At 47.1% G+C, this 22,497-nt stretch overlaps 1 protein-coding gene across 12 annotated transcripts in view; it reads left to right on the top strand.

The window, feature by feature from the left end:
* Positions 1 to 16,048, top strand: part of GOLGA2 (golgin A2) — a 57,992-nt gene extending 41,944 nt beyond the window's left edge. For 10 of the 12 annotated variants that reach the window (XM_088453349.1, XM_088453356.1, XM_088453348.1 and 7 more), the window contains 13 exons: positions 504 to 611; positions 2,407 to 2,494; positions 2,584 to 2,930; positions 3,891 to 4,004; positions 4,088 to 4,312; positions 4,844 to 4,943; positions 5,022 to 5,110; positions 5,247 to 5,403; positions 6,451 to 6,518; positions 10,072 to 10,174; positions 10,788 to 10,894; positions 10,975 to 11,134; positions 13,970 to 16,048. In XM_088453349.1, coding sequence (XP_088309475.1) covers positions 504 to 611; positions 2,407 to 2,494; positions 2,584 to 2,930; positions 3,891 to 4,004; positions 4,088 to 4,312; positions 4,844 to 4,943; positions 5,022 to 5,110; positions 5,247 to 5,403; positions 6,451 to 6,518; positions 10,072 to 10,174; positions 10,788 to 10,894; positions 10,975 to 11,134; positions 13,970 to 14,220 — 1,917 coding nt within the window. In that variant the 3' untranslated portion in view covers positions 14,221 to 16,048. The remainder of the gene's footprint in view (positions 1 to 503; positions 612 to 2,406; positions 2,495 to 2,583; positions 2,931 to 3,890; positions 4,005 to 4,087; positions 4,313 to 4,843; positions 4,944 to 5,021; positions 5,111 to 5,246; positions 5,404 to 6,450; positions 6,519 to 10,071; positions 10,175 to 10,787; positions 10,895 to 10,974; positions 11,135 to 13,969) is intronic. The other 2 variants (XM_088453351.1, XM_088453350.1) reach the window with 1 other exon arrangement.
* Positions 16,049 to 22,497: the final 6,449 nt, after the last annotated feature.

Here is a 22,497-nt window from a genome sequence, read left to right as displayed (position 1 = left end):
TTCTGTGAGTATGGTTGAGTGCTCCAGTTTTCTCTCTCTTTTTCTCTCCTCCTCCGGCCTTTGGCTACTTACAAACTGAGGTGCCTCTGGCTTGGGGGTGGGGTTATAGGGAGAGTGGACCCAAGTGCATCCTGGGTGCTAAAAGCTTTAACTGTGTGGTGCCTGGATTTGGTTCCCAACCTATACCCCAAGGTCAACCCTGTGGACCCTATGGACTTCGTAGAAACAGAGATAACAAAGGTAAGTTCTTACCATATCTCTTGTTATCCCGGGGCCGATATACTAGTTATCATTACAAGTGTGTGTTGGAGACAAAACACATTAAATTCCCTATAAAATATAGTTTATGGAGTTTGGCTATAACCTAAAGCTTAACTCTGCTTCCAGTTGAACAATCGTGACTTGTTAAGGTTACCCGGCGACCTGATTTACTATTGGTGATGTCAGAGGAGGTTCTGTCCGTCTTATCTGTCTCATGGAGAGTTTCTCTGTTTACCATTTAGGTGTCAGATTCTGTCCACCAACTGAGTGCGGAAAGGGACCAGTACGTAGAGAAATTGAAGGACGAAGGTGCAATATGGCAAGAGAGAGTCCGTCAGCTGTCTCAGCAAGTGAGTGTTCTGCAATACCTGATCCCTCTCACTCCTGCTCACTATGAAAATGACAATTGATAACTCCCTGTATAAGCAGAGACTGCCAGACACCAATGTGAGGTCATTTGTGCTGCAATTTCTATTATTCTTGTCATTATTCCGAAAGTTCTGTAACGGACAAGAAAATATGAACAATTTACAATAAAGATCAGGGTAATGCATATGGCTTCCCCAGACAAAGGACAAGCGGTGTATACAGTCCAATCAAGACTAGACAGTCACAAATGCATCACAGCCGCTAGTCCCCACCTAAGGTAAGGACCTCTGGGGGTGATTGTGTGCACTGCTGATCGCAGATTACTGATGGTCAGGAATCTGTGCGTGTGCCTGACCTGTACTGTGCTTGTACAGTTCGGGTCTGCAATTTCGCACACAGTCCGGTGGCAGCTGCCGTTCCTGGGTCGGGAGAGGCTGGCGATGGCCTCTGTTTCCCAAAACGAAGGTGTGTCGCCACCATTGGGTCTGAGGGGTGGAGTTAGGGAGTGGAAAGTCCGGGATTTCAGTTGGCTGATGGAGATTTTGTAGCCTCTTATCTGCGACATCTGGCTTGTGTGACTCCATGGTCACTCAGCCGGCCGACGGGATCGCAGATGATCTGATGCTGTGTCCTTGGATGCAGTTCGTATCAGTAATGTATGCAGGAGGTGTGACGCCTCCTGCTGCAGTCCCATACTAGTGCCATCGCAGCTGCTGTCCTGTTAGCAGCTGCAATAGCAGATCCGTCCTCTGCTGAATCACCCCCTCTGATCTTAAAGAGGAGTATGGTCTATCGGGTTTACAGGACAACTAACAAGTCGCCTATCTGCCCAATAGTCGCTCCAGCCAAGCTCCTTCTTCAAGGGAGTAGGAGCCAAGGTATAATAGGCACATTCCACCCCCTCTCTTTAGTTCATAGAGTGCACAAGCTTTTTGGACATTTGAATTCCACCGTAATGGGGACCAGACTAGGGATGGAGGCAGTGCACCAATGTTGGAGCAATCGCTGCTTTAGTGGCAATCCGTATGTATCCCATCGCATGGTGTTCTTCCAGAGCGATATCCCTTTTACATGATTAGCAATGGACCCAGCGATATCCTTTAGTGTACATGATTAGCAATGGACCCAGCGATATCCCTTCTGTGTACATGACCAGCAATGGACCCAGCGATATCCCTTCAGTGTACATGACCAGCAATGGACCCAGCGATATCCCTTCAGTGTACATGACCAGCAATGGACCCAGTGATATCCCTTCAGTGTACATGATTAGCAATGAACCCAGTGTCGGCCAGTGCGTACCAGCGATATGGCTGACGGACATCGTTCAGACATATCTCGTCGGATGGCCGTTCAGTGTGTATGAACGGCCATCATCTACAGATATATCTGCTAGGTGTGTACCCAGCGTAAGTGGGGTGTTCAAGCCATCACTCTCAGTATAGTTATAATGCAAACAGATAACAAGCAGTTGCAGATGCGAGGGGGGGGGGGATTAGGGTGATCGCCCCCCGTAACACACACCACCTCCTTTAGGCGGCAGCAACCTCCCTCTACTCACTGGGGCCAAGTTCTCAGCTGCCTTCAAGGAGCTCTGTGAACCTATAGAGGCAGAGAGGTGACCATGTACAGGGGGCGCTTTATTCCCTATAATACATTTCCTTATGAACAGTGAAATGAAGACCGGACTCCCCATTTATACACCTGTTACTTACAAGTGGTTTTTATACACGTACACATTACTTGTTCTAATTGCACTGTATGTCCCGTCCCTAGATACAGACACTCAGCCAGGAGAAAGAGAGCGCCTGTGCCCAGGTTGAGCAGTTGGAGACCAGAGTGACGGAGCTGCTGCTGGCTTCGGGTACGTAAGGAGACCGAGCAGAGACAATAATTGCATTTCCCATTCTGCCTTCTACGTACCTGATTATTTCCAACCTCCCCACCTGACAGCAGCAGAGCCGACTGAAGCAGAGCCCTCCGCCCCCCAGGGTCCGTCCGAAGCAGAGCTTGCTCTTCAGCGGGAGGTGGAGAAGCTGCAGCAGGAGTTCCTCGAGCTGCAGTCCAGGTACAAGGCCCAGGTGCAGGACAACAGTCAGCTGAGCCGCCTGAACCAGGAGCAGGAGGAGCGTCTGCAGGAGTTGGAGAGCACCTTACAGCGGCAGAGCGAGGACAACGTGGACAGACAACAGATCCTGGAAAACATGCAGAGCGACAAAGCCACCATCAGCCGGGCTTTGACCCAGAACAGACAGCTGAAAGAACAACTCGCTGAGCTCCAGAATGGATTTGTCAAACTGGTATGGGGGAACTTTCCGCCATAGCTGTACAAGCCGCACACAAACCTAGAGTTCTGTTCCTCATCACTATGGGTTATCTGTCATAGCTCTCTGTCCTGTGGCAGAATACAGCCTCACATAGGTTTCACATAAGATCTAGAGCAGACCTCTAGGAGGCGATGAAGAATGCCCTGGGACTGAGACTTGACCCGCAGCCCTGCTCATAAGGGGTTGGGTACGGGATGCTGGTGCTCGGGGATCCTGGCGGTCAGAATCCTGATGCCGACATCCCAAAAGGGTTAGTCAGTATCTTAACCCTCCCTCTCTCCCCGCTGCCTAAACCTAACCCTTCCACCCATAGTCCCCTAACCCTCCCCCTAACACCAGTACTTACCCTCGGGATGCCCATGCTGGAATTCTGACAGGTGTCATGATTCTGGCGCTGGCGTTCTAGTCACCAGCATCTCAACTCAGTATTATGATTGCATCTCCCTCATAGGTTCGCTAACGGGTGACCGAATTCCCACTGTGCAGTAAGTGCACTTCCTTTGCGTTGGCTGGGAATGCACCTCCCTAATGATTGTGCTAGTCATAGGCTGAGACAGGTCATACAGAAACCTTTAATAACTCTGTTCCATCACTGATCACCAATGTGGGCTACATACTAGGTCTTACATTTGAATGATCCAAATGCTCGATACTGAGATGTTTATGTGGCAGCTTCTAGATCTTAGGAGGTGCAGGAGGGGTTTGCAAATGTCGTGTTTTTTTATTTAAAACGTTCTGGCCAGAGATTGAGTCCCAGGACTATGCCCTTTGGGAATAAGTATAGTTCCCTCTTTCATGTAACAAGACAGATCTATTGAAGTCCACATATGTACTTTAGGGGTGATATCTAAAAACCCAGTGGTGCTGGAACACCCACAAAGTAACTTATACTTTTACTAAGAAGCATCTGACTCGCCCTGTTCTTCCCTGCAGACAAACGAGAACTTGGAGCTCACAAGCGGACTGCAGAGCGAGCAGCATGTGAAAAAGGAGCTGGCCAAAAAGCTGGGGCAGTTGCAGGAGAGCCTGGGCGATTTTAAAGAGGAGGTAAGCCGGCGTCTCTTGTGCGCAGGCCGCTGCGTGCTTCGCGGAGCAGAGGGTTCACACCGAGGCTTCCTTTTGTGTTGCAGCTGGCTATGAAGGTGCAGGAAGTGCAGCTATTGCAGACGCAGCGAGACGAGGTCTCCGCACACCTCCAGCAGTACGCCGCGGCCTACCAGCAAGTGTCCATTGAGAAGGAGGAAATCCAAAGGCAGTACCTCCTGCAAGCCCAGCTCATGGACCGGCTACAGCACGACGAGGTGCAAGGCAAAGTCAGTGCGGAAATGCATCTGAAGGAGCTACAGCAAAGCAGGGTATGTACCAAGCTAGGAACATTAAACGCCACCTGAATAGTCGATAGCACAATGTCGACGTGGTCTGAATGTCAACCTCTAATAGGTCAACATTCACAATAGTTACCTTGTCGACAATAGGATTTTCAATGTAAACCTAACCTTAAAATCAGGTGTCGACATTACAGTGCGTCAATGTTGTCCGTGTGACTGCATACCGGGGATCTCGCCTCTTGCGGTCGCTAGTACCATGAAATAACATTTAAAAATCTCACCTTGGTAAATGTTGGAGCTGAGACCGTAATTGTCAAGATGATTGGTTTGGGGGATGATTTTAGCACATGTGTCATAGCCATAAAATGAGATTAATGTAACATCCGATATGCCAGACAGATTGGGCAAACTCTACAGCCCAGTATCCGTACTGTAATAACGCTGTGCGTAAAGTGCGCCGACCCTTCCATCCAGTACAGATCCCATTATCATCTCACTGTCTACATAATCCTTTTTTTTTCCCCAGGTTCCTAACTGTGTTTTTGTCTTATTTTTTAGGAAAATCTTAAACTTCTCGCCAAAGAAAACCAAGAGCTCCGAGCGCAGGTCTTACAGATCCGCAGTGAACCAGACAGTCGGGCTCTGAGTAGGATGGAAGGTAATGATCTGTCCAGGTGGCTTTCCTACTCCCGTTCTCATGTTTAATTAGAACTCAGCCTGTGCCTGTGCTCCTCAGGGGACGGCGTGGAGAGTATAGTTTATGAAGATGAAATCCCGAAGTCGTCATTGGTTATTCCAGAAGATTTCGACAGTCGGGAAGAGATGGTGAGCTGTCCCCGCTCATTGTGTGTCTCTGTATTCGCACCTGCTTGCCAACAATACACTGAGCTGTATATACTAGCTGTATAATTGGTAGATTATCTCCTCTTCCATCTAATATGTTTGTGGTCGCGGCCTGCAGATGGCATTCTTATCCTCTGCTGTCTCCAAACTACACGGAGAGCGGGACGAGGTGGAGAGACAGCTGACGGAGCAGAAGAGGAACTGTATGCAGCTGCTGCAGCAAATCTCTGAGCTGAGACAGCAGCAGATGTCGTCCTCTCACTATCACCCTGCAGGTAGGAGAATGAGGAGGCAGCACCTACCATAGGAGAATGGACGTGACTTCGTGTTGATGACTAGTGACTCTTTTATACCTATGTATGTTTTAAGAACTTGTTAGAACTCAAATAAGGTTCTAGTCTTCACAAACTGCAGTCGGGAACCTTAAAAACTCTCAACTGGAGAAATGTATCAAGAACGCCAACATATTACACCTCCGTCTATAATTCAATGTCCATTGCCATGTTTGTAACTGATTGGGTACGGGATGCCTGCGCCCGGGACCCCGGCGGTCAAAATCCCGACAGGGTTAGGATACAGACACCTATCGGTAGGTACCCTAAACCCCCCCCCCCCTCCAGGGCCTAAACCTGACCTCCCCTCAACCTAAAGCTAACTCTCCCCTCCCCCTTAGTACCTAGCCCTTAACCCTGTATGTAATTTCCTCTGACGGTATGCAGTCGGGAGGCCGGCGGACCTAATCTCGACATCCGGATTCCTGACTAATAACCCGGCAAGGGTCTAAAGACAGGCGTCAATATGCTGACGCCTGTCATTAGACATACGCCGGGAGCCCAACGCCTGGCATCCCGATCGAAGGGACGCCGAGTGCGGATAGCCGCGGGGGGGGTGGGGGGGAGTTAGGTTTAGGGTTCCCGGGGGGGGGGGGGACCTAGGGTTAGCCCCCCCCCCCCCTCGGGAGGTTAGGTTTAGACTGTGGGGAAGGGGGGATTAGAGTTAGACACTGGGGGGAAGGTTAGGGTTAGGCACCCCTAAGGGAGGGTTAGGGGGTAGAAATAGGTTAGTATATACTTACCTTTGACGATCAAGATTTCCTCCTCTGCCGGGATGCCGCTGTCGGGATTCCAACTGCCGGGCATGGGTCCGGTGGTAAATCATACCGATTTCCCTCTGACATATGTTCGTCTTCTAGGTGCGGGTGAGAGGCATCTGGTTGATGTAGTTTTGACTCACCTGTTTCTGGAAACACTCATTATAGTAGCTGTGTTTAGTGTGTTACCAGTTCCTGTGTGTTACATGTTACCATTGTGTTGTGTTGGCAGAGCTCAGTGTGGACAGTGTCCCTAGAGAGGTCTATGAAGCCTTGCAGAGTGCGATGGAGAAGTTGCAGGTAGGTGATCCCTCTGATCTTACTGTGTCTGTTTATCCACTAAGCTTACTTTGCATTGGGCTACATAGAGGTACAGCCAGGGGTGGGCAGCAGAGAGCACCCAGGGACACACTATCACATTGGAACGAAAATTGGTAAAGGGGAAGAAACAATGAAAAATATATTTAAAAAAAAAAGAGAGAGAGAAACCTACAGTTGAATTTGATGTAACAGGCAGTGTAATTGTAACATTATTGTGTAATTCTCAGTCTCTTACATTTCTGTATAGGTAAGTGACTGCATAGTGACACTTATATATAGAGCACTGGGGGACTGCATAGTGACACTTATATATAGAGCACTGGGGGACCGCATAGTGACACTTATATATAGAGCACTGGGGGACTGCATAGTGACACTTATATATAGAGCACTGGGGGACTGCATAGTGACACTTATATATAGAGCACTGGGGGACTGCCTAGTGACACTTATATATAGAGCACTGGGGGACAGCATAGTGACACTTATATATAGAGCACTGGGGGACTGCATAGTGACACTTATATATAGAGCACTGGGGGACTGCATAGTGACACTTATATATAGAGCACTGGGGGACTGCATAGTGACACTTATATATAGAGCACTGGGGGACTGCATAGTGACACTTATATATAGAGCACTGGGGGACTGCATAGTGACACTTATATATAGAGCACTGGGGGGACTGCATAGTGACACTTATATATAGAGCACTGGGGGACTGCATAGTGACACTTATATATAGAGCACTGGGGGACTGCATAGTGACACTTATATATAGAGCACTGGGGGACTGCCTAGTGACACTTATATATAGAGCACTGGGTGACTGCATAGTGACACTTATATATAGAGCACTGGGGGACTGCCTAGTGACACTTATATATAGAGCACTGGGGGACCGCATAGTGACACTTATATATAGAGCACTGGGGGACAGCATAGTGACACTTATATATAGAGCACTGGGGGACTGCATAGTGACACTTATATATAGAGCACTGGGGGACTGCATAGTGACACTTATATATAGAGCACTGGGGGACAGCATAGTGACACTTGTATATAGAGCACTGGGGGACTGCATAGTGACACTTATATATATAGAGCACTGGGGGACTGCATAGTGACACTTATATATAGAGCACTGGGGGACCGCATAGTGACACTTATATATAGAGCACTGGGGGACTGCATAGTGACACTTATATATATATATATATAGAGCACTGGGGGACAGCATAGTGACACTTGTATATAGAGCACTGGGGGACTGCATAGTGACACTTATATATATAGAGCACTGGGGGACTGCATAGTGACACTTATATATAGAGCACTGGGGGACTGCATAGTGACACTTATATATATATATATATAGAGCACTGGGGGACCGCATAGTGACACTTATATATAGAGCACTGGGGGACTGCATAGTGACACTTATATATATATATATATATATATATAGAGAGAGCACTGGGGGACTGCATAGTGACACTTATATATAGAGCACTGGGGGACAGCATAGTGACACTTATATATAGAGCACTGGGGGACTGCATAGTGACACTTATATATAGAGCACTGGGGGACAGCATAGTGACACTTATATATAGAGCACTGGGGGACAGCATAGTGACACTTATATATAGAGCACTGGGGGACTGCATAGTGACACTTATATATAGAGCACTGGGGGACTGCATAGTGACACTTATATATAGAGCACTGGGGGACTGCATAGTGACACTTATATATAGAGCACTGGGGGACTGCATAGTGACACTTATATATAGAGCACTGGGGGACCGCATAGTGACACTTATATATAGAGCACTGGGGGACAGCATAGTGACACTTATATATAGAGCACTGGGGGACTGCATAGTGACACTTATATATAGAGCACTGGGGGACCGCATAGTGGCACTTATATATAGAGCACTGAGGGACTGCATAGTGACACTTATATATATATATATATATATATAGAGCACTGGGGGACTGCATAGTGACACTTATATATAGAGCACTGGGGGACTGCATAGTGACACTTATAGAGCACCTTTAGAAATGTAATATTTACCATACAGATGTATCCACATACATCTTACTTTCTTGCGCTTAAACAGCCCTTCTAGTTGCGTAATACTGTGGCGTGAATCTGTAGTGCCGAGCGTCTTTTTGGTCAACTTTTTACCTTCAAATGCACAAACAGATTCTGCTAATGTAAATGATATGCAGCATGCCTATATTGTGTGTGCGACTACGGGTGTATCTGCATGCAAAATGCTACGTTAGTGTCACAACCGCTGGCACCATAACGTAGCATTTTGCATTCAGATACAGCCGCAGTCGCACACAGAATATAGACACGTTATATATTCTAATCAACATTACAAATAAGATATATTTGAAGGTAAAAGTCGCACAGAAAGACACTTGGCGCTGCTGAGACGCACAGCACTCAAGCGTTATATTAAACATGACTTGTAGCGCATGGAGGTAAGATGTATGTGGACACATCTGTAGTTCTCTTCTGTAATTCCACAACTTTGTACCCAAGCCCTTCTTCCACGTGAGGCTATAGTAATATTATTCTATGGCATAACTACTCCAAGCTGAACATATTTATTGTAGATGGAGTCCTATTAATATAATATCAGTCCATATCCCCTCTGATACCTGCCATTGCCTGGTGATCCTTTCCTTGTTGCTCCTGGCTGGGCCATGCGGTGCCTGTATCCGTGCCCAGACTTGGCAGGAGCTTGGCGAGCATCACTGGGCCGCGGCAGAAATCAGGGGGCCGCCTTACCCTTTGTAATATTCCAGATTAGTGTTTCATCCATTGATTTCAGTTCAGCGTGGCATTAACCTTCCATTATAATCGCTGCCAAGTGTTATGTTTCAAAGACTATAGCATTAAGCTAATGAAAAAGTGTGGTTGCTATGGCAATAATGCTATTTATTACTGGCGTTTCCAATTTCTCACCTCCTAGAAAACCATCGGCTGTGATGCTGTATGACACCTGTGTACATAGTTCTGTACTGGAGTAACACTTGTGATCTTTGTCTGTTTGCTAATGCTCACTATTGTTTTATTACGTTTCATTACCAATACTACAATGCTGTGGAATATGCTGATACTATATCGATAAATGTTGATAATAATGGGGGACTGATCTGTACTGATGACATTTTGTGACTTAATATTCAATACTACCGGTCAGTAGTACCAGGCATTCTGCAATGTCTGGATTCCAGATTAAAGCTAATTGCCTTGAAAAGATCAATTTCTCCCAAGCTGGTTCCTTAGTTGGGTGACTGACCATATACTGATCTTTCATTTCTGGGCAGCAAAGTTTTTTGATATTAAGACGATCCTCTCATAGGGCCAGTATGTTTTTATATGTTTGTCTGACCATAAAGTGAGATCACGCCCGTATGGCTAAATGGATGTCCACTTTTGCTATTGCGTTTACCCCTGTATCTGTTTTATTCATCTCTTTTTTTCATTTGATTTTAGTTCCGCTTCACCGACCTGATGCAGGAGCGGGTGGAGCTCAAGGAACGGGTGGAAGAGTTGGAACATCGGTGTATACAGCTGTCGGGGGAGACTGACACTATTGGTTAGTGCCTAATGGCTTTGGTCTAGTGAAAGTTCTACTCAAAAATAATTGGGGGGGGCACAGAGGGCAGTATTCAATTGTTTCGCCCCTTTACGCGCCCGACAGGCGCTATTCAATTGTTGCTCCTGTCGGGTGCGATCAGCTGCCAGTGCACCATTTCAGCTCACAGCCCCAGGGGGGTGGGGGGGGGGTGCGAGCTGAAATGGGCGAAAAGTGACATGTTTGGGCGCCCAAACAGCACTTTTCGCGCTCACGCCCAGCAGTTTGGTTGGGGGTAGCCATTTTACGCGGCTAAACCCGACCACTTTGGGCGCGATAAGCGCGAAAACGGCATCAATTGAATAGCGCCCTGCAATCTCCTGTCACTTTAGACGAGAGATCGGGCGCACTATAACAATTGAATACCACCCAAAAAGTGAGGAACATAAGTGGAGGATGAATGCCCCTATGCCATCGTTGTGCAGAGTCGATTTGAAGGTAGAAAGAAGTTAAATATATTCAAAAGATCACAAATTATGACTGAAGAAGCTGAAGTAACAAAGTAGACAAAGTGATGGCGGTTAATGTTTTTTTTGCACCGCTCTACATTGAAGGCAATATTCTCCCTTTTTAGGCGAGTACATTGCACTTTATCAGAGTCAGAGGGCCATCCTGAAACAGCGTCACACAGAGAAGGAGGAATACATCAGTCGGTTGGCTCAGGATAAAGAGGAAATGAAGGTAAGTGTCCCTGGTGCTGGACCCAGTGGGATGCCAAGACACTGAGCAATTAGTGCATCATTTCTTTTGTCTGTGCACAGGCCAAGTTGCTGGAACTGCAGGTCTTGGTCATGAGACTGGTTACTGAGCGGAACGAATGGTACAAAAAATATATGGAAGTGACAAGAAGTTCCAAAGAGTTGGGAGAGTTGGCGCTGAGTGCAGAAAGGCCGGTGGAGATGGACATCACATCCGAGGAAGGTAGGGTTGCAGGGATGACTTCTGACTATTAGTTACTCCCCAAAAAAACTTTCAGAAACCTAATTCTAAGGTGCATACACACGTAACGATTTTTTGAACGATTTAACTAGATCGACGTCGTTATCGTTCAATCGTTGAAAAAATCGTTCAGCTTCTGAGCGTGTTCCCGTTTGTAGTTCATTCTGACTGACCAACTGAACGATTTTCATTAAGGGAAGTTACAAAAATCTAAAATATTTTTGCTAGAGCAAAAAAAGAAAAAAATTCCTTTTTGGGGCACTCATTTTCTTTTTGTTTTTTTTGCTCTAGCAAAAATATTTTTGAGATATGTTATTTCATTGATTCCTGGGAGCACCACCAACATTCTGCTTACGAATACGGATTTATACCAAGAATCATTTACTGTTGGTTTTATTACATTATTTTCTTATCCTTACTCCTGTGCGGGATCTATTTTCCCATTTCCCCTTTCCCATATGATTATATAAGTTACAAAAATCGTTTGTAGTTCAAAAAATCGTTCATTACACTTTAAAAAATCTGACAGATTATCTGACAGAAAATCGTTCATAAAATCGTTGGTAACAAAATCATTGTGTGTGTGTGTATGCAGCTTTACTGTGATGCTATGCTCTGCAATTTTTGTTAATCCAGCGTTGATCAGTTAAACCTGTGACAAACAGACTGGGTAATATGATTAGGACTGGATCAGGGGCACATGATTGGTTGTTGCCACTACTAATGAATCCTGTATTGCCAACACACAACTCATTACACCTTTACTAAAAGCCCACCTAGCTGTGCCGTGGTTGTCGCCACTGGCTGGCTAGCCTTTTTTTTTTTTAGAACACAGTTCCGCAACTTCATAATTTTTTCTTGAACATTTGTTGCACCGAGAAACTCAGCCTGGCCACAGCTTGCTTTATAGAACCCCTGATGTCATTAACTTACATTTCCTTCCATCAATTAAATGCTTTAATTTTTTTAAAGTTTTCCTTTTGTGTTTCGCCTGAATCCAAAACAAATATAAAAAGCTTGTTTCCTACAGTTTCCATTAACCATTCGCACTATTTTTTGCTGTTTCTAATGCTGTGAATGCATATGGGCTGGCTCAGGTCTGGACCAATATTTTATGTACATAAAAGTGAAGAAAACCAATCTGATCGGCGCTCTTGTTGATTTGTTTGTATTGCTGTACAGCAGTTTTTGGGCTCTGCAGCAGATGGAGGGCGTTACTAGAGAAACATATTGCAGACAAGACACAGAAAATGTTCTCTTCTACAACGGAATAATCCGTGACCAAGATATAGACATTAGGGTTCTAATTCATTACAAGCGCAATCCTTTTTTATTATTATTTATTTATATAGCCCCACTTTAATTTAAACATCATTTCAATGTATTTTTTGTTTAAGCCTTTGAAAAAATATAAAAAATTGTAATAGGGGAAATATTACAATAAATATGTTAAAGGCCACATTATCACACTATAGGTTGTAGACTAATTGTTTCTCGTGGAATCTACTCTATCATCTTGCTAAATGTCTGCCTCCCGCGTGCGTAGTCAGAGGAAGGCACGTGCGCCCCCAGATCTCACTGGCACCAGCGACAGACGACACCAGATACCAAAGGCATAACACACCAGGGCCCGGAACCTCCACACAGATGAGTACTCGCAGAACCGCCACGCGCATGTGATACTTCCAGGCTGGAATTGGCCGCACTACACGAGCTGACACAGGCACTGCAAATGTACATAGTCAGCGCGCACATGTGACCGATGACATTCTTGCGCATTACAGTATTTGAGTTCCTGCTGCGCTAATCGGACAGTTCTCGGGTGTAAGTGGCAGCTTTAAAACACAGGATCCTGGTGAAGCGAGCGAAGCCAAGAGAGAGAGGAGGGGACCTGGTGCTAGGGCAGTGAGAGGAGGGGACCTGGTGCTAGGGCAGTGAGGGGAGGGGACCTGGTGCCAGGGCAGTGAGGGGAGGGGACCTGGTGCCAGGGCAGTGAGGGGAGGGGACCTGGTGCCAGGGCAGTGAGGGGAGGGGACCTGGTGCCAGGGCAGTGAGGGGAGGGGACCTGGTGCCAGGGCGGTGAGGGGAGGGGACCTGATGCCAGGGAGATGAGGGGAGGGGACCTGATGCCAGGGCAGAAAGGGGGAGGGGACCTGGTGCCAGGGCAGAAAGGGGGAGGGGACCTGGTGCCAGGGCAGAAAGGGGGAGGGGACCTGGTGCCAGGGCAGAAAGGGGGAGGGGACCTGGTGCCAGGGCAGAAAGGGGGAGGGGACCTGGTGCCAGGGCAGAAAGGGGGAGGGGACCTGGTGCCAGGGCAGAAAGGGGGAGGGGACTGTGGGCTGGGGCAGAAAGGGGGAGGGGACTGTGGGCTGGGGCAGAAAGGGGGAGGGGACTTTGGGCCGGGGCAGAAAGGGAGAAGGGACTTTGGGCCGGGGCAGAAAGGGAGAAGGGACTTTGGGCCGGGGCAGAAAGGGAGAAGGGACTTTGGGCCGGGGCAGAGAGAATATTGTAGTTTTACATGTCATAACAACCTTATGGATAATTGGTTAGTTTCAGCTATCAGTTATGTAGCTGCTTTATCTGCACAACAGTGAGTGCAGAACATAATCTCAGACTTCTACAATTTGTGTCCTAAAGTGTTAATAATTATCCTGTTGTTCTGCAAGATGTAACGATCTACAGTCTATTCTGATTCTAATCTATAGTTTTCACATAATACTTTTAAAAGCTGCTTGTCAGAAAATTAAGTAATTTAATTCGTATACTGATTGAATCCCATGTTATAACTAATAACGAGACGGCACCTTGTCCTTCCAGCGCTGGAGGAGGTCAGCTTAGCAGAGGACGGTGAAGAGGAGACGGCACAGAGGACATCTCATGGGTCCTCACCCCAAGAAGCGGCAAGCATGGCCCCAAGCTCCCAAGATGCCACTGCCAAGCAGATCATGCAGCTCCTGCGTGACATTCAGAACCCACAGGAACGTCCCGGCTTCCTCCTCCACAATCCCTGCATCCCCTTCTTCTACCGTGTGGATGAAAATGATGAAGTTCGGATTATGGTGGTCTGAGTCCCCCCTTCTATCCACGCTTCCATGCCATCTCCGATCTGGACTGCGACTTAGTCTCCACTTGCACAGGAGAAGTAGCCACTTGGGGTGGTGGGTTGGAGAGTGGTCGGTTGGGGTCTTCTGCTGCTGCTGTGGGATTGTACAGGACTGACACTACGTCTGTCCCCGCCTGACCTTGTGAGGTCATGGTTTTCCCCTCACACAAAGTGGCAAAAGGATTGTCAGTATTCCAAATTGTTTTGCCTCAGTACGTTGACCCAAGGGGCTGGCGTCCCATTTAGGCGGGTTAGTGGGATAAGCAGTTTAGTAGCATTCTTCATTACTATACATTTTTTTTTTTTGTTTAATCCCTTTTTATTCTGCAGTTTATTGCATTAGGTAACATAATAAATGCCAACACTAGGCCGCTGCTTCCTTATTAAACAAATCAACACTAAAGTTTTATATGAAGTAGGTAAGAAATGATTATAAATAAATGGTTGAGGAATAAACCCGGCAGAGAGATTGCGGACACGTTCCCTTCTGTAGAAGGAGTAAGTAGTTTGGCGCCCCACAGTGGCAACTGTTGTTGGTTCCTTGGAGGCAGATGGGAGAGCCTTGTGCAATATTACAGTGTTGTACCTAATGTCTGAGATGAGATGTCAAAAGTGAGGTGTGTTACGTTTAGCTCTGGTTGGGCCTTTATTCTCTCACGGAGGCCAATCCATAGGTCCAGTACCTAGACAAAGTTTTATACAAGCTTTTTAACAAACCTAATTGTTTCAATTATATTACGACATAAGGCAGATTCTGGAAGGGCTGAATTTAGCATTCAAATGGTCAAAGTAATATCCAATTCCACGAAGCATGAAGATGTTTCCAGCAAGAATTCCTATTATGACGTCAACTTAGAAGCTGTTTAATATGAGGTCTGGTGTAAGCCTAGGCCAAGGTCTCTTGGCTGTCTTTTAACATTCACGTTATATTGATTCACTTTTATACCCTTAAACAGGCCCTAATGCCTACACGCCGTGAGAGCCTCCATTCAGTGGGCGGAACTATATACATTGGTATGCAGCCTGACCGTTCCCCCGAGACTTCATAGCTAGATCTTTCCCAAGCCCACCCGCTGTGTGTAGGTGACGGTGACATTAGAATAGACTTGATCAGAACGTTTCCGGCTGTCGCTGTCGGGGGATTTTTCTTTACGTGAAATTCTACTGCTGAGCACTTTCGTGCTGTGAACATAACGTGTGTTAGTAAATCCCATTGCTCTCTGTAAAAAAGGAAGGTTTCCAGCTGACAAGACAGTGAATGGTTCAGCATGCGGTCACTACATCATTTTTGCAGCACTTTTTTTTCTTTTGTATATGTATTTTATCTGCCGTCATCCGTGAATGCTGCAAGCTGTGCCCTGCGTGTAACATTCAGGCTGATTACAGCGGACAGGGTGATAGCTCAGAGTGTTGGATTTTTTTTCACAAGTAACCTGGGGATGAGGGAAGGTGCAGTATTGGGCCAAATCCCTGCATCTCTTCCTAAATTGAATCTGGATGTGGTTCCTGTACATAGTGTATGAGTGTAACATTTTGTATATTCCTGGATCAGACGCTGGATCTCCGTAGCATTTTCGCTGCAGGTATCTTGTACAATAATACGATGGAGCTTCTATAGAAGCTGTTCTGTCCTATTGATTGGAAATTTAATAGGGGAGGGGGGAGGGGGTTCTAATTTATTGGGTGATTACTTCACAGGTCAGGGGGTCTACACTTTCCATTCTTTTGCTGAAATGATTTAATCCTGTTGGAAATAAGTTTTCTTTATGAATAAACATATTCAACAAATGAAACTTTTTATTTTTTTATTTTCATGTTTCTCTTCAGTAGCCAAATTGTTGTGGAACTACATGTACCAGCAAGCCCTGTCAGACATACCTGTGGTGCCACAGGTTGTTTCTCATTCATTTAAAACAGTGGTTCTCAAACTCCATCCTCAGGACCCCACACAGGTGACTTTTTGCAAGTCTCCTAGCAAGTGCAGAGGTGTAATCATTCTCACTGACACATTTTAAAAGGTCCACAGGTGGAGATAAATATTTCACTTGTGATTGTATGAGGAGACCTGGAAAACATGCACTGTTTGGGGTCCTGAGGACCGAGTTTGAGAACCTGTGATTTAGAACATTAGGAGTCAAATGTGGAATATATGCATAATGAATATTGCCCCAAGTCATTTAAAATGTAATGTTACTTAACCATAGTGGGTTAGCCTAATCTATGAGGTAATTTATTACTTCAGGCATAAGTAGCATGGCCTTCACTCCTCCACACATTCCTGTATTTCAGTGGCAATGCCACAACTGAGGTCTTTTGCTACAGAAATGTATCTGCAGTGACAACTAGTGGCAGATGTTGGAAATTGCCATAATCCTTTTGAGTCAGGAAATCTGACAGGTAAGAGACAGCCGTGTTTAACGGTTGCGGCATGGGAGGCACTTTTTTTTTTTTTTTTTAATTCAATTAAAATTTTGAATGTTCTATAATTATCAATAATCGCATTAACACATATACAGGCATCTATGGCTCATCATTCTACATTTCCCAGGCACTCGTCTAGATTAGTCTCATGCGTCTCTGAACATACAGTATGAGCCTGATCATTTTCTTCTTCCTCCACTTGGGGACACAGGGACAACTCTGATGCCCAGTCTTTCCTCTCCAGACTATACCCAAACTGTTAATGACATTTACCCACAATCTCCTTTCCTCTATATCCCAGCCAGTTTGAGTTTGGTGCCGGCAGGAGCTGGGCACCGGTTATTAGGGGGGCTACTTCAGGTGGTCCTCCGACTTTTATTTATTTAATCCTTTATTTTACAAGGTTCTCGGCATTCCCAAATTCTGCATGGAGTCCCTTGGGTCCATCATCTTCGCTTTGGAACCATGGGACTTTATGGCGTCTTTGGACATGTCCCTATACGAGCCAATTGCCAAAGTTTCCTCAGGTTTGCGGTACAAACCAACCACCCTTTGGTCTGTCCACGGATCCTCGTCTGTTCACAGAGGTCATGGCTGCACATCTACGATGCAGAGGCAGCAGGATTTTACCATACCTGGATGACTTGCTTCTATTAGTGCAATCTCCAGAGGTGCTCAGAGATCACAACCATCTGACCATACAGCTTCTTCATTCACATGGATGGATAATCAACTGGAAGAAGTCAAAGCTATCTCCATCCCAGGAGATGCTCCACCTGGAAGTTTTGTAGGATTCCAGTACCCAGTCTTGCTTCCTCCAGACAGGATCTTGTCATTGCAAACCAAAATTCGCAACTTTCTCAGTCTGCGTCGAGTTTCCATTCACTCATGCATGCAAATTCTGAGGTAGTTGGTTTCAACATGGTGGAGTAGGGACAGTTTCACTCCCGGCCTCTCCAGGGGACTTATTCTGAGGCGTTGGATCAAGTCTTGTCCAAACCTCAGGGCTCAGACTTTGTCTCCCTCAGGAAGTTCGTCTCTTCCTACTGTGGTGGCTTCAGTGTTCTCATCTGGACAAGGGACGCCCCTTTTGGTTCCAGGACTGGGTCCTTCTCACTACCAATGCAGGCCTTCTGGGGTGGGGGGCGGTAACTTGTCAGCTCACCTTTCAGGGCCGTTGGACGCATCAGGAAAGCCAGCATTCCATAAACATTCTGGAGCTTTGGGGCGTATACTGGGCTCTGTGTCAGGCATAGCACCTCCTTTGGGGATGTCCAGTGAAGATGTAGTCGGACAATGCAACTGCAGTGGCCTACATGAAACACCAGGGTGGCACTCGCAGTCAAAGGGGTAGGCAAAATTCTTTGCTAGGCAGAGCGACATCTTCCAGCACTGTCCGCAGTCTTCATCAAGTCATTAGGACGTATATGCAGGAGAGTGGGCATTACATCTGGATGTCTTCCAGCTGTTAGTCCATCACTGGGGCCTACCAGACATCAAAATGATGGCGTCTCGCTACAATCACCAGCTTCCGAGTTATTGCTCCCGTGCCAGGAATCCGGGAGCTCTCCCGGTAGATGCACTGGCCGTTCCTTGGACCTTTCCACTGATTTATGTCTTCCCTCCAATCTCCATGATTCCTCGGGTCCTTCGCAAGTTCAAGGTGGAAGGGGACACTCTGATACTGGTGGCTCCGGATTGGCCTTGTCGCATCTGGTACGTAGATCTCCTGGGCCTGTCAGACTCTCCTCTACGGCTTCCGGTGTGGCCCGATCTGCTGTCCCAGGGCTCATGTCTACATCCGGACCATGCCAGGCTCGCTTTGACGGGGTGGCTCTTGAGACTTCCATCCTAAGAGCCAAGGGATTCTCTAGAGGAGTTGTTCAGACCATGCTGCAAGCCAGAAATCCCAGGTCTTTTCATCTTTCCTGGATACTTTACTTTCTACGAACAGGTATGGACTTGGGCTTTCGTCCTTAAAGGTCCAGGTTTTGGCTTTGCCTGTCCTTTATCAAAGACAAATAGCTCTGCTTCCTGAAGTGGGAACTTTTTTGTTTTTCCAGGATGTGCTTCCTGTGCAGGCACAGTTTTTCTTATGTGGCTCCCTGAAATCTTTCCTTGGAACTCTGGGCTCTCCAGTCGGCTCCATTTGAACCGTTGCAGACAGTCGATTTTGTGTTGACCCACGCTGTTTCTCTTGGCCATCGTGTTGGGTCATAGGGTCTGATTTCAGCGCTCTCTCGTGTCGCTCCATTCTGACAGGGCTGTCTTAAGGGCTCGCCTAGGCTACCTTCCTAAGGTAGTGTCCCTGCTTTATTTCACTCAGGAAATTGTGGTTCCTGCATTTCAGTCTTCAGATCCATCTCACCCTGAGGCTTTGTTGGATGTGGTGAGGGCTCTCTCCATTTGTATGTCAAACAGACTAAGAGGTTTTGTAAGTCTGAATCTTTTTGTACTGTACGATTTTCACAAGTAAGGTTGGCCAGCTACTAAGCAGACCATAGCCTGCTGGCTTCGATCACCATTCACCAGGCTTATGGCGAACCTACCTGTCCCTGCCATGGTGACGGCCCATTCTGCCCGGTCGGTGGGGATGTCATGGCAGCACGCTGTGGGGCTTCTGCAGAACAGCTCTGTAAGGCTGCCGCATGGTCGTCTGCTCATACTTTTATGAGGTTTTACACTTTTGCGTCCTCGGACGCTGCCTTCGGTGTGATTGGTTGCTCTGGGCAACATCTCCACTTCTAAAACTCTCACTTTAGTATATTAGTATATATACCTCTTAAGATTTTGCATTTAAGAGCTGCTTCAATATCCTGGAAGAAAAGAAATGTCACAACGGGCAGTGCTATGATACTCCTGAGCACCATATAATGCTCTTTCATAAGTACAGACCTGAATGTCTGGTTAGAAATTATACTCGCCTTGGAATGCTCATGCAAAGCCCAGTGCGAGGAGTGTAGGTTAGGCGGTGGTGTCTTAGCAGATTGCAAGGGCGGCTCTAGCTGCCATTAGGATTCCCAATCAGTATGTGGGAATTATCAGGAAGGGAAAGTGTTATACCCCTTTTACACCTAAATTCCGGGTCTGACCTGAAGTTGGAACAGGGTTCTAATCTGGAACAGACCCGGAATTTAGCCGGCGCGGATCTAGGACATTCCCAAGTTGGCGCCGTTCACACCGGAATCGGGTCTGCATAGACCCGGCTTTTCCGGCATTTAAGTGGACGCATGGAGATGTCATCTCCAAGCGCCACTGAGGCCGGATCAATCGGCCGGCATGCGGTGCACTCCAGGTCATCGTGACCCAGAGCGCGCTGTTCAAACTGCAAGGTGTCACAGGTTACTCCTGTGTTAAACCCTGCTATTTACCTGGGTTGGATTGCCGAGTCACTCCCCTTTTACACCGAGGAGCTACCCGGGTTAACCCTGCAATAACCCGGGCTTTAGTTCCAGTGTAAAAGGGGTATTAGTGAGATGAGGCAGCAGTCACTTCATCCCTTATGCAGAGAATGGGTTCCCAAATGTGTTTGCTTACTACAGGTAATATCAGGGACCTTTGTGTCTCTGCCTGAGCTGGCCTCCCTGCGAGGAGACTGTCCTGAACAAGCACCCACCTCAGAAATTGATCCATTATGATCAGAATCCAATTTTCACCTCAGAGTCTGAGGGATTATTATGTATTCATGTATTTTCTCACAGCTAATACTTGAGGATGAGGATGATGATAGTGACAGGTCTTTTATGAGTTATTTTTTTCTTTAGTATGATCGAGCTGGCTACAGTCAGGTGACAATATGCAGTGTACCTGTGACAGAAACCAGCACTGTATCTTCTATCATCAAGGGCCCAATGTGACCTTATAGACACAGCTTTCCCAGTTACTTCCTCAGACTCCCCACCAGGCCCATAATAGGGCACAAATGCACACTGTGACCGGCCCCCTGAGTGTGTGATGTCATGATGTCATGATGCTGCGCAAAAGGGGGTGGGGCCAGCAGCACCGGTAAGTGCAGTGTTCCCGTCTGGAGTGGCCGCAGGATGCCCCGGATAGCACTGCACAAGCGATTCTGGCAGCAGGGCACCCTGTTACCCAGAAGCGATGGCCGTGGGGTGGTTAGAATGGAACCCACAAAGCCTTGCCCCCAAAACCCTGGTTACGACCCTGCTCCCCGCCCACAACAGAAGAGGGACTTGAGGATTATACAATGTGGGAAGGGCCAGCAATGGGTTTATCATGAGAGCACTCTTCAATCAAATTTTGGGTCTCCCCTTGATGTCAGCACTGGACTGCGGTACAATGCCAGCTATGGGCAGAACTGTTCTGTCAGCCCAGGATATATTTGCCTGTGATGGGCAGTTCTAGGAAATTATAATATATGTTTGCCTTAATAAGCATCTCTGTGAGAAATTCATATTATTTGTAGTTATTTTTGCTAGCAACATACTTACCATAATATGCAGAAAAACCTGAATAATTAGATACTAATTTTGGCCTCCTTAAAGTGTATACTGTAGCTATGCTGGCACATTTAGTACTATAAGCACAGGGGCTGAGGAGGCCAAGATATAATTTACTTTTGGCGCCCCTAAATTGCTGAATGTCGCCTGATAACCGAGATCAGTACGCCTGAGGGGGGGTCTTTGCTTTTGTTGATTTGGTCTATGTATAAGGACATCACTCTCCCAGTCTCCTCACTCACAGACCCAACACTGGCACGGCGCTACCACGTAGCTTCGGGAACACACACAGCCAATAGTGCGTCCCTATACAGACAAGTTATCCGGCCAGCAGCAGGAGAGGAGGACTGTTACCCACGTGCTGCTAGGTTTTGTAGTTTGGTGTAGGCTTAAGAGCTGAACCTCGGGGGGCGTGGCCTAGGCGTCTATGGAGTAGCACACGCAGTCGTGAGCTCTCCAATAAATATATCCTGCATCATCTCCTGCTACAGCACCCCGGGGATATAACAGGTGGACTTCGGAGGTCCTGGAGTACCTGTCACGCCGGGTCTGGGAGCTTGAAGCAGCCTCCTGAGCCTTATTAGAGGCAGTATCTTGGCGGGTGTAATAGCCGCGGCGGGTCACGTGGGACGCCGGCGGGCTCCGTGTCTCCGTGCGGCGCTACTTTACAAAGCACAGCCCTTCATGTTTGGCTCTCCCAGCGCTGGCCCTGACCCCCTACATAACATACCCTTGCTGGATGCCCTTGCTGATGTCCTGATTCCCTGCCTGGGTGCCTCTCCTAAACGCTGGAAGTGCTGCTGGTGGCCATTTTGATTTCTGGTCAGTGAGTTTAATCTGTGGCCTCCTCTGTTATAAACACAGTGGTGCTGCTCCTGCTATTTATTTATCTATCTTATATATTTCTATATTGCCTCACCTACTCAAATATGGGGAACACTCATCATGCTGCTGCAGCAGCGAAGCTGGAGCGTTTTTCTCGCTCGTCGACGCCGCAGCCCCGCCCCGAGAAGGACGGGATGTCGGATCTCCTCCTGCGTCCCCTCTTGCCGATAATATACCGGAGGACTCCTCTGCGGCTACTTTGCAGAGAATGCTGGATGCGGTTACGGCAAGTGAGAAAAGGCTTGCTGATAAAATTGGCAAAGTGCAGTCTGACCTATCTATAATTCACCATGATTTACAGAGAGTTCGTGAGAGAGTGGGAGAGGTGGAAACACGTACTTCTATGCTTGAGGATACAGTATCTCCACTAAAAGAGAAAGTGGCTGCTTTGGATTCTCAGATGGCTACGGTACATAAGAAGCTGTCTGATATGGAGGAGCGCCTTCGGCGTAATAACGTCAGATTTGTGGGGCTAC

Source organism: Taudactylus pleione, unplaced genomic scaffold (assembly GCF_031769625.1).
Source record: "Taudactylus pleione unplaced genomic scaffold, aTauple2 ptg000579l, whole genome shotgun sequence".
Classification (NCBI taxonomy): Eukaryota; Metazoa; Chordata; class Amphibia; order Anura; family Myobatrachidae; genus Taudactylus; species Taudactylus pleione.
The sequence above is the reverse complement of the archived record's forward strand: the minus strand, read 5'-3'. Positions and strand labels throughout refer to the sequence as shown.